Source organism: Pelophylax lessonae (genome assembly GCF_965119305.1).
Source record: "Pelophylax lessonae genome assembly, chromosome: 2".
Classification (NCBI taxonomy): Eukaryota; Metazoa; Chordata; class Amphibia; order Anura; family Ranidae; genus Pelophylax; species Pelophylax lessonae.
This window is the reverse complement of record NC_138769.1, coordinates 454,746,134-454,758,924: the sequence shown is the minus strand read 5'-3', so window position 1 is coordinate 454,758,924 and position 12,791 is coordinate 454,746,134. Positions and strand designations below refer to the sequence as shown.

The following is a 12,791-nucleotide window of genomic DNA, read 5'->3' as shown; positions in this document are numbered from 1 at the left end:
CACAGCTGGTTGATAATTATGAAACCACTCCCATTAGACCCACTCAGCACAGAGGCACAGAAGAATAAACAGGGATTTCTTCAGAATAACAAAAGGTAGGAATCTGCAACAAAGTTTGTTAAATTCCTTGCAATGTACAGAGATCACCCAGAGGGGAATGTTTTTTTTCTGAACAAAAATGGAGTTACGCTTTAGGTCTCAAGAAAAGTGTGATTCTTGTATCCTGGTGCTGTTTAAAAACCATGCACTTGGTAACTTATGCAAACATGTGACAATTTGTTAGCGGGAAACAGACCGCTGGTATTGTATATGAGCGCATACCAATGTAAATTCCAAGATTTTCATCATTTTCATTCTCTTTACTCATTTCTAGATGTTTAGTTAAAGAATTTCTGGTGTCTGGAAATAACTGTCAAAAAAATGGCATCAATAATGGATATAAAGACTCAAGTTTCATCGCCAGTATGGTTGAAGTCCCTCGGTCTCAAAAAGAAGAAGCTCACATTGCCTAAGATCCTGGCACAGCTCAGTTTCCAGCAAAGGGAAGGTTGTAAACATGTCTATTCACATTACAATTAGTGTATTCAGTAGCTTCTGTGAAACCACTATGGACATGACCAAATAAACTTTTTATTGTTGTGTTAATGAATGTAGAGGGATGTCCCTCACCCTATTAATATATGTATTAACTAGTGTAATATAACTTCAGAAGTGATAGAGCTAAGCATGGATCAAAATTTGGCCTGTTGATCCATGTATGGGCAGGCTGGTTGTACACAAGTCGATCTATTGATAAGAAAACCAATTTTAGAGAATTAAGGCTTGGATTGTGCTGATTAGTCTAATGCAGCTACTGTATCTACAATGTTTTGGCAGTTTTCAATGAAAGAACAGGTACAGTTCCTTATAGCAATTGAATGACAACCCTATAAAACCTTATATGCACTCCAAATCACCCTTATGCCTGCCTCCTTTTTTATTCACAAACTTGTTGCAAGGTTTTTGCGAGCTGGTTCATCACTGTCAAGTGCCTGATTTTTTACCTGTATAGTTTGATCTTCTTCCCAATCACATTGGCATGGTGAATCTCGCACTTTGACATTGAGCCATAGCACCACTCAGTTGTTTTCCGCTTGTAGCCATCAGTTCTTCTAATGAGTACTTTACCTACTTTGTACAAACTGTTTCCTAGTCATAGTTTTTCTTTCTATAGCACTGCCACCTTGAGGGTTGCTTGTAATTGTATGTTCTTCTGTGCCGCTTTGACCCTGTGAACCGTCCAGCCCTCTTGACACTCTAGGTTCAGACATGTTGTGTATACATTTAAATGACACACTGACACAGTGCAAATAGATTTTAACTTCTTAGTTTAGCTTTACCCAAGGAAAAAGGCTTGAAAAGAGTATTAATCAACTAGGCCCTGGATAAACAGCCAGGGCTCAGTTGAAATAACACTAAAGAACAGTGAATAACCAATTATAATAACAAGTAAATACGCCAAATATACACAGTATCTTACAGTAAGTGACTGAATCTGTCAGAAAGCTCTAAATTGCTATAAAAAATGCTTTTACTAAATGAGAACCATTGGCCGGCCTATAATACCTGTATCCTAATGAGAGATGAGGTAATCTAGGATCCAGTAGCATGTCCCCTTTGAGAGCAATGATATAGGGCTTGTTGGGAAGTACAGTTCTTAACCACTTAAGCCCCGGAGGATTTGGCTGCTAAATGACCAGGGGGTATTTTGCGATTCGGCACTGCGTGACTTTAACGGACAATTGCGCGGTCCTGCGACGCTGTACCTAAACAAATTTGACGTCCTTTTTTTCCCACAAACAGAGCTTTCTTTTGGTGGTATTTGATCACCTGTGCGCTTTTTACTTTTTGCGCTATAAACAAAAAAAGAGCGTAAATTTTGCAAAAATAACAATATTTTTCACATTTTTTTATATGAAATTCCCCAAAAAAAATGTAAAAATCAAAATTTTTTAACATTTTCGGCCAATTTGTTTTATGCTACATATGTTTGGTAAAAAAAATCGCAAAAAGCGTATTTTTATTGGTTTGCGCAAAAGCTATCGCGTTTACTAACAAAGGGAAAGATTTTTGTCATTTTTGTTGTTTTTTTTTTTAACGCGTAATGGCGGCGATCTGCGATTTTTTTTTTGCGGTACTGTGACATTGGGGCGGACAGATCGGACCCTTGACTGACATTTTTGACACTTTTGGGGTTACCAGTGACATTTCTACAGTAATCAGTGCTATAAATATGCACTGTTACTGTAAAAATACACTGGCAGTGAAGGGGTTAACTTTATTTGAGAGGGAGGGGCTGTGTGTGTCCCTAGGGGCGTGATTCTTACTGTAATTGGCTGTGACTTAAGGCGTAAGGACACTGATCAACGGTTCTACATAGTAGAACCGTGTGATCAGTGTTTTTACACCGAGGAGAATGACAGGTGGCTTGTTTACACAAGCCGCCTGACTTTCTCCCTCTCCCCCAACGAACGCCGAGTGACCGGCGGACATCAGGTCCGCCGGTCACAAGCGCGGGCGGGGGTCCGTGACCGCGCGGGAGCGGGAGCGCGCCTCCGGCGGCGCGCGCTCGCTCCCCAGACCCTCCCAGGCTAGTGACGTTAATTAACGTCACTTTGCCTGTGAGGGGCTGACCGCTGCAGTAAATCTACTTGCGGCGGTCGGCAAGTGGTTAAACAGTTCAGCAGTGCAATAATATCCTTGTAGAAGACTACAGTTCCCATGATGCATTTCTTCCAGTCTCAAGAGTATGATGCATGAAACCTGAGACCAACATTGGGGAGTATAGAGACAGTCTGAGAGAGCAGAAAATAAGTCTGCAGTGTCAGATAATGGTAGTCCGCTCCCGGCTACATTTCCTTGTGACTGAAAATGAGTTTGCGATGGAACATCAGGAATTCTTCCAAGAACAAATATATAAAACATTGCAGTTTACCAGCTCTTAGATGAGGTGGCTTTATGATTTCTTTTAACCACTTAAGCCCCGGAAGATTTTACCCCCTTCCTGACCAGGGGGTACTTTACGATTCGGCACTGTGTGACTTTAACTGACAATTGCGCGGTCGTGCGACACTGTACCAAAATGAATTTGACGTCCTTTTTTCCCCACAAACAGAGCTTTCTTTTGGTGGTATTTGATCACCTGTGTGATTTTTTGATCATGCGCTATAAACAAAAAAAGAGCAACAATTTTGCAAAAATAACAATATTTTTCACATTTTTTTATATGAAATTCCCCCCCAAAAAATGTAAAAATCAAGATTTTTAAAAATTTTTGGCCAATTTGTTTTCTGCTACCTATGTTTGGTTAAAAAAAAAAATCACAATAAGCGTATTTTGATTGGTTTGCGCAAAAGTTATTGCGTTTACTAACTAAGGGAAAGATTTTTTTAATTTTTGTTGTTTTTTTTTTTTAACGAGTAATGGCGGCGATCTGCGATTTTTTTTGTGGTACTGCGACATTGCGGCGGACAGATCGGACCCTTGACTGACATTTTTGACACTTTTGGGGGTACCAGTGACATTACTACAGTAATCAGTGCTATACATATGCACTGTTACTGTAAAAATGACACTGGGAGGGAAGGGGTTAACTTTATTGGAGAGGGAGGGGTTAAGTGTATCTCTAGGGGCGTGTTTCTTACTGTCATTGGATGTGTCTGTGTGTGTAACAGCACAGATCAACAGTCCTACATAGCAGGACCGAGTGATCTGTGCTTTTACAGAGGGGAGAGTGACAGGCGGCTTTGTTTACATTAGCCGCCTGCCTTTCTCCCTCTCTACCCGACGATCGCGAGTGACCGGCGGACATCAGGTCCGCCGGTCACACGCGCCGGCTTCTTTGGGTATGAGCGGGGGCGTGCTCGCCCCCTATTCGCTACCGGTACGTCACTTTGCCTGGGAGGGGCTGACCGTATATAGTCGGGCGGCGGTCGGCAAGTGGTTAACTGGTATTCCTGCCAGTAACACAATTCCTGTACTAGGGTGACAAACCTCACTCACCATACTGTATTTATGAAGAAGCAGCATTGTCAGTCTAGGACAGGAAGTGTGTTGATTAAAAACAAAGTATGGTCAAAGCTTTTAACTTCACATCGGAAGCCCCCTCTTCACATTAAAGGTTTCCCCATCACATCAAAGGTTTTGCCATTACATCAGCGTATCCCCTTCATGTCAGAGTCACCCCTTCACATCAGAGGCCCCCTACACATCAGTGGCCCCCCATACATTAGAACCCCTCATCACATCAGAACACCCCATCACATCAGAGGCACCCGTCACAGAACCTCCATCTCTTATCAATTGCAAAACTCTTCAATCACACAGTACCCTTAGTACAGGGCCCCCAAGTCCTACAGGTACCCCATTACAGAGCCCCCTCATTATACAGTCCCCTCTTCACATCAGAGCTCTACCTTTTGGTTTTAGCAGCAAGGCAGATGGTGGGAGGTAGAAGAGTTCTGCAGGAGGCAGACTTCCGTCTTCTCCTGAATGCTGGGAGTGGTCCTGTATACCACCTGCCCTGGATCAGAGTCAAAAGTTGCCATATTGTAGGCGAACCTGTTGCCATCACCAATTGAATGAGTGAGTCCTGGCCCTGGAGTGTCATTGGTTGTTTTAGTGCTGGTGGTCAGCCCACCCACACCATGACAACTCATAATGCTGATCCAAGGGAAACAAGGTCCAATGCTTGCAATAACCTGAGAGAACCCAGAAAGCACCCCAGGGTGCCAAAACATCCTGGTTGAGAAACACTGGCTGCAATATTGGACAGGGAACCCCCCCACCCCCCCCCCCCACCCCTTGGCACATGACTGTCTGACACTGCAACTAGCAAGGAGATGGCTGCTTTGATAGCGAGCGCCTACCTCTGGCTCTCAGCACTTGCCCAAGGTAAGCACTTGCACAAGGAATGCATAGGGGGGCTGTGTGTGTCAGCCTAACCTCCCTATGCATTCTTCATGCCTGTTCTAGCCTCAGGCAAGTGCTGGGAGCAGGAGACAGGTGCTACAAAGCAACACCATCTCTTGCTAGCTGTGGTGTCAGGCAGCTGTGTGATGAGGGGCACCCAGTGTGACATCACAGCTAGTATTTTAGGGCAATTAGGGATACGGGACAAAATACTACATAATCTACGTATATGTATTTTGTCTCATTAGGAACTGAATAATGCTACAAATAGTGATAATTCTTATTCAAGACTACAGAACACCTCCCCCTCTTTCTTTCGATACCATGGGGGAAATTGTTCTGTTCTGAAGTTCATTGAAGTGAGTTTAGCTCCCTGATGATTGTTTTGATGTTCATAGATAAAGGAAATATGAGGCACATAGCGTAATCTTGTTATGACTATTTATTGCCTAAAAATTCCCCCATAGAAGACACTCACAATGATAAAAGCATTCACAGCATAAAAGAATCACACAGATGGTTCAGCCCTTTCAATATCTCTCACCGCTCCCTGCTGACACTCGGGTTAGGTGATTCCCAGGTAGATACAAAGTGACTGATATTCACAGAGGCCACATGGTCACACCCCAAACGCATTTGGTCATTACGTCTTCGTCAGCGGGCTTTGCCACACGACCTGGCCTCTCCTACTTATACTCAGACGACCAGGAGCATTAACCCCCTCCATCTGGCATTAAAAGAATCGTATGCTGTGCGCTAAGGATACCAGTGGGGATCAGTCAAACGATCAAAAGTCCACACACCCTGTGATCAATACCTATATTGAAACCTTTTTGCACAGCATACTGTAAAGGAAGAATCCAGTTTGTACAGCTGATGTAAACCACACTCCACTGAGCGGACACCAGCTATACAAGCTCGATCTCATCTCAATACACACCACATTCATTAACTTTGTATGCAATTTAAAATTACAAAATAAATGTAATAATAATAATAGGCTCCATAAAACTCATTACTTCATAAATTAACAAGAATGCAATACAAGGAGATCCAAATCCCACATCCAATGACTTAAAACCCAATTCATAATATCCCAACATTACTTTAAGGTATATAGGCTTATACTCAAAAATCACTTTAATGTAGCTATCAGATAAATTCATCTGGTTTCAGTTTTGGACAACTCTCTAACTATATTGGAACCTCTCCAATGCAAGTGCATTTTATCGATCCCCAGAACTTTTATCCTGAGGGTCTCTATTGTGCTTACGTCTGAAATGTGAAGATACACTGTGATTTTTATATCCTATGGAAATGTTATAATCGTGCTCTGCTACTCATTTACCTAATGTTCTTTTAGTGCGACCTATGTACATAAGCCCACATGGACATTCTAAAACGTAAACTACGTGTGTAAAATTGCAGGAAATACTGTAAATTCCTTTATTTCGAATTCCCTGCCATTACTCGTTGATATAAAGCTAGTGAGACCTCTAAAGTGCATGTTCACTTGTTGAAATGCCTTACATTTTCTGCAGGCAAAAAAGTCTGCTCTGTCCCAAAACATTTTCAACCTACCTGGTGGGTCAAGTATCTTCTTGACAACCATATCACCAAAGGAAGGTGCCCTCCTATAAATAAAATTAGGTTTCTCAGGAAGTGAGCTCTTCATAGTGGTATCCATACTTAAGACTGGCCAATACTTACAAAAGATATCATCTACTTCTCTATACTGAGCATGGAAATTGCTAATGAATTCCCATTCATGTGTATGGCAATTTGGATATGTCCTGTCTCTCAAGCATACATCCTGAGAAACTTGCCCTACAGATTCGATCATCTCATCAAGACGGTCAGCTCTGTGGCCCTTCTAAACAAATCTATCTTTAATAATTTGGGATTGTTAGAAAAAGTCGGTGTTGGAGGTGCAATTCCGTCTGACCCGCATGAATTGGCCCTTCGGAATGTTCCTCAGCCATACTGGATGATGTCCACTATATATTGGGAGATAACTGTTTCAATTGGTGGGTTTGAAATATACCTTGGTGGTAAGTAAATTATTCTGTCTCATAATAGTCACACCTAGTAGTCATACCTAATAAGTCGATCTGTTCTCCACTCCACTGGGGATCCAACTTGATATTATTTGGATTATTGTTCAGTTGTTGAATAAATTCCTTCAAACTTACCTCTGGTCCAGCCCATATGAAGAACAGATCATCTATAAATTTTTTGTACAATAAAAGTTCACTTCTATTCTGACTAAATAAAAATGTATCCTCCCACTCACTCACAAACAGGTTGGCGAGGCTCAGGGCAAACTTAGCCCCCATTGCCATGCCCCTCTTTTGAGTGTAAAACCTACCGTCATAACAGAAGCAAATATGGGATAGGCAAAACTCAAGTGCCATCATTAGAAATTTCCTTTGCATATGAGGGAGATCATCCTGTTTGCTAAAGGCCCAATTCAAGGCCTACAAGGCATCCTCATGTTGGATCATCGTGTATAATGATGAAACATCAGCTGTTACTTATTAGATCTCATCATGACTGGGTAACGAGACATCTCACAACATCTGTAAAAGGTTTTTGGTATCTCATAGGTAAGCCTATGTGTTAACAACACTAGTCTGTAGGAACCTATCCAGATATTGTCCAACTGGCGCTGAGACTGAACCTATATCGTTAACAATCGGTCTCACTGGTGGATTTTTACAATCTTTATGGATCTTCGGTAAAGTATATATAGTTGGTATGCGGCTAAAACTAGGTACAAGGTATCTTTTTTCCTTTTTATTAATCACTCTCATATCATACCCATATTCTATTAAATTATTAAGCTCCTTACGATAGCTACTAGTAGGGACTTCATCAAGTGTTACATAGGTATGTTTCATTATCTGCTAGCATCTCAGAAAGTTGGTTGTGATAAAAAAATGCTTATCAAGCATTACCACACCCCCTCCCTTATCTGCTGGGCGTATTATATCATTTCTTTGCTCAAGTAATTCAATTCTATTCTGTATATACCTAGGGCAGATTTTTTTTGGTGTTAAACCTTCCAGATCTCTCAGGACCAGTTGTTTAAATACCTCTAAATGATGATTAGAGGTCAAAGGTGGATTAAATAAATTTTAAACCGCTGTCCACACCCATAGATCTAGTTTCTACTCGATTGCCTACATTAAATATTTAAATATCGATATACACATTCGATTTATTAATGGGTCTCCTTAAGGTGCACCTAAAACCTGCATTCAGAACATTAATCTCTTTATCTAATAATAGCTCAGAAATGACACCAAATGGGAAAGGCCACAGCCATTACTAAAACCATTAAGGAGAGGGGAGCAAGAGGCTGTAGGACAGGACATCAAATCCAAAAGAAAAAGGAGAAGGGAGACCGAATGAGTATAAATAATTTCACCAATGTACAGGTATCAGATAAAGAGATTAATATTCTGAATGCAGGTTTGAAGTACACCTTAAGGAGACCCATTAATACATTTAATGTGTACATTGATATTCCTAAGACTATAAGGGAAAGCAGATAGTCAATATGTCTCTCTCTCCTTGCCTACTCATTGATCCCTAGCTACTGATCTACTGGTCTCCTATTTCTCACTGCTGGATCCTGAATATCTGGTCATTCACTGGTCCTCTACTGAGCGGTTAGATCATTTCTCTATTGATACCCTTTTTTTTTTTTTTTTCAGACTGCTCCTGGACTGTTTTGGTAACCTTTTACACTGCAACTTTTCCTGCGACTCTCTTACCTACCTTCTGCTTGACTTTTGGTACACCGTTAGTGCTCTTTAAACAGGGGGAAACATCTAAAAGCATTTTAAAAATACTTAAAAAGAAAACTAAATAAAAACATATAAAAGGTTAATAGGTTAAAAGGTTAACATGAGGGGTAGATCAGCAAGAGGCGGTGCGACACCAAAATCACTGAGTGAGTGCCAACCCTAACATGATTAAAAAATGTATGATCCAGGGAGAGAGCTCGGAAAAACTTTTACCTGAGAAATCGCAAGGAGCGCAATCAACACAGACGGAACCAAGAACTGATGCAAATAGGATGTCATACGGCTTTGATTCTGGGAAACAGAATAGGTCGATAAAGACACCAGAAGCAGATGCTGGACTAGATCAAAGATACACCGAGCGATCAAATGCTCGCAAAGAAAGAAATTACTATAATGCTCACGGCATTAGAAAAGTCTCTGAAAACAGACATAACAATTCATGCAGATCTGGCTCATCTACTACAGCGAGTTGAAGAACTGAAAAAAAGACAAGATAACTACATAAATATAATAAAATACCTAAAAGGCAATGTGAAAGAATTAAGGAGAGAATGTAGAGATCTCGCCAATAAAATGGAGGACCAGGAGAATAGGAGCAGGAGGAAGAATTTGAAAATATGTGGTCTATCAGAACAACATGGTGAAGACTTATTTGATAAAATGAGAAAAATCTTTAATCTGCTCATGGAAGGAAGAGAAATGGACAGGGCAAAGATAAAGAGAGTACATTGGCTTAGGAGACCAAGAAATATATCAACAGAAACCCCCAGAGACATCATCATAAAATTTCAGAGCTATTCTGACAAGGCACAGATTTCGGACAAACTTGAAAGGAAAACCATCTATTAGTTATGAAAGTGCGAATCTACAGATCTTCTCGGATCTATCTCAAACCACATTAAGGAGAAGGAGGCTGTTGAGGCCTTTAGTGGAATCCCTTCAAAACCAAGGAATAAAGTATAACTGGGTATTTCCAGCATGTTTGATAAGAAAAAGAGATGGAGATCAGCAAGATTAAAGTTTCCTGAGGAAACCCCGAGATTTTTGTGGAAAATTAGACATTACCATCCCAAAAATACCTGTCTGGAATGACGATAGCGACTCAGAGGAGATGACTAGAGAAGAACAATGGAGTCTAGCCTCAAAAAAGAAAAACTAAATATTTCTAGAAATATTTCTAAATATACTGTATCTAGATTTCTAAGACCATGAGATGGTCAGAGCAACATCAAGGGGGGATGGGGGAGGGAGGGGAGTTGAGGGGGGGGGGTGGCTGGAGGGTGTGTGGAGGGGATATGGGAAGGAGAGGCAGGGGATGGGGTAAAGGGGGGTGGTAGGGGAATGGGAAAAAATAGACATGTAGAATTTGTGGTCATACCTGTTGATGTCGATACCTTTATTGGAGATGGTTGCAGATCTCGGTGGAGAGGAGTGAACCCCCCACTAGTCCTAATCTGAGTGGAGACACGGGGGGTAACAAGCAATGGGAACTGAGAGGAGTTATAGAGATCAAATGAACTGTTTGAAAATAATATCATATAATGTTAGAGGATTAAACATGCCAACTAAAAGATATAAAATCGTAGAATGTAACTTTGCCAAATTGTCTTTTACAGGAGACTCATATTGCACAGGATACAAATGTGAAAAAATATTCAAAATATTACCCGACCTGGTATTATGGAGATTCACCTATTAAGAGAGCAAAGGGGGTGGCAATTAGTATGGCTAAAGAGGTAAGGTTCTCCCTGGAGGAGAGATCAGTTGACCCAGTGGGTCGCTACATCTTCCTAAAGGGACAACTTGAAGGAAGGGATTGTACTCTGGCAAATATACGTTGCCCAAATAAAAATTCAAAAGAGTATCTAAGGAAAGCACTAGACAAATTGTCCCTCTTTAAAAAGTGTAACCTTTTACTAGCAGGAGATTTAATTTTCTGCATGGATCAATCTCTGGATTGTACATCGAGTGCGCAGGAAGTGGGAGGCTCTCAACTGAGGAAGGTAAAGAATAAGCTTTTCCGATGTCAGTTAGTTGACACTTGGAGAATTCAACATCCGGGAGAGAGGGATTACTCCTTCTATTCCCCCACACACTCGATGTACTCTAGATTGGACTATATAATGATAGAACTTAGGATGATAGAAGCAGTGGTCAGTACATCAATATTGTTAATAACCATCACCGATCATGCCCCAATTATTATGGAAATAAAACTCTCAAGCCCCCAGGAAAAGGGGAATCCCTGGAGGATAAATAAGGAACTATTGCAGGATGAGGAAGTGGGGAAAAAAATAGAGGAAGAGTTGGACCAGTATATCCTAGTAAATGAGACCCCGGATGTTTCCTTGGCAACAACCTGGGAAGCTCATAAAGCATATATTAGAGGAATACTTATCTCAAAAAGGGAAAGAACTAATCACATAAATAGACTAATATCAGTGATACACGAGCTGGAACAAATACACAAAAAGAATTTAGACGCGGAGATGCAAAAATAATTAATATTAAAAAGAGATAAATTGAGAGGATTGCTGGAGGAAGAGACATGATGCTTTTACAGGGTTGCCAAGGAAAGTTACAAATGGGGCAATAAACCTGGAAAATATCTGGCAGGATTATTAAAAAATAAAAAAACAAATAACTATGTAGCACCCTCCTAGGTAGGTGCTAGGTAACCTATAGGGGAGACCTTGTCTGCTAATCAGCAGGGTGCAATTATTCAGCTAGGCTGTCATGTGCCCTCCTGGGAAGGGGTATAAGTCTGAAAAAAAATGAGGTTGAAGGATTATAAGAGGTGCATGAAAGTCAGCCAGCCCCCAGTCTGATGTACTCACCCTCCAGCCTGTCACCAACCAAGTAGACCTGTCTCTTGATACAAAGAACAGGGGTTTAGTTGACACACATTTGCAAACGCATGTGGAAGCTGCAGAGCCACTTCATGGCACCCTGTTAAATCTGCAGTCCTAACACTAATTTAGTGTCTCCACACTGGAAGCACATGGCTGCTAATGGATGGATGGGGGAACATGTGAGAGGGAGACAGCCCAACCTCCCCCAACCCACCCTCATCCATGACTGGTCTGTTGTCTCAAAACTCAAATAACTAAGTTGTAACGATGGTACAAACTGGAAGGGACCAGCTGAGAAGCATTACACCTCCATCCCCTTGGTCGATGCAGTATAAAGACAGATAGGGATTTTATATATGGGGCATGGCCTGTAAAGCACAATGCCGTTCAATCCCTAATTTCCTATTTGGGACTTTGTGTGAGACAAGCAGGTCATGCTGTTGGTTTCCATCCCTGTATACGGAAAAATAAGGTCAAATCAGACTGCATCCACCAAAAACGCACGAAAATCGCACGGTGGGACTTTATATGAGGCACCAAGCTGTAGGCAAGGTGTCTCCATCCCTGGTTGCTTAAACACAATAGGCTAGGTGGGACTTTAAGTGAGACCCCAGCAGGTAGTGACCGGCGTCTCCATCCCTATATCAAGAAAAAAATTAAGTTGAAGGATTATAAGAGAAGAATGAAAGTCAGCAAGCCCCCAGTCTGATGTACTCACCCTCCAGTCTGTCACCAACCAAGTAGACCTGTCTCTTGATACAAAGAACAGGGGTTTAGTTGACACACATTTGCAAACGCATGTGGAAGCTGCAGAGCCACTTCACGGCACCCTGCTAAATCTGCAGTCCTAACACTCCTATTTTAGTGTCTCCACACTGGAAGCACATGGCTGCTAATGGATGGATGGGGGAATAGGTTAGAGGGAGACAGCCCAACCTCCCCCAGCCCACCCTCATCCATGACTGGTCTGTTGTCTCAAAACTGAAATAACTAATTTGTAACGATGGTACAAACTGGAAGGGACCAGCTGAGAAGCATTACACCTCCATCCCCTTGGTGGATGCAGTATAAAGACAGATAGGGATTTTATATATGGGGCATGGCCTGTAAAGCACAATGCTTTTTCGCTATGAACAAAAAAAGAGCTGGAATTTTCAATATTTTTCACATTCACGCC

The 12,791-nt window shown here is 41.5% G+C and overlaps 1 protein-coding gene across 1 annotated transcript in view; it reads left to right on the top strand.

Moving 5' to 3' along the window:
- Positions 1-366: 366 nt before the first annotated feature.
- Positions 367-12,791, top strand: part of VWA3B (von Willebrand factor A domain containing 3B) — a gene marked incomplete at its 3' end in the record, with an annotated part of 264,070 nt that continues 251,645 nt past the window's right edge. Inside the window, exon 1 of the mRNA XM_082245271.1 lies at positions 367-547. Coding sequence (XP_082101397.1) covers positions 421-547 — 127 coding nt within the window. The 5' untranslated portion in view covers positions 367-420. The remainder of the gene's footprint in view (positions 548-12,791) is intronic.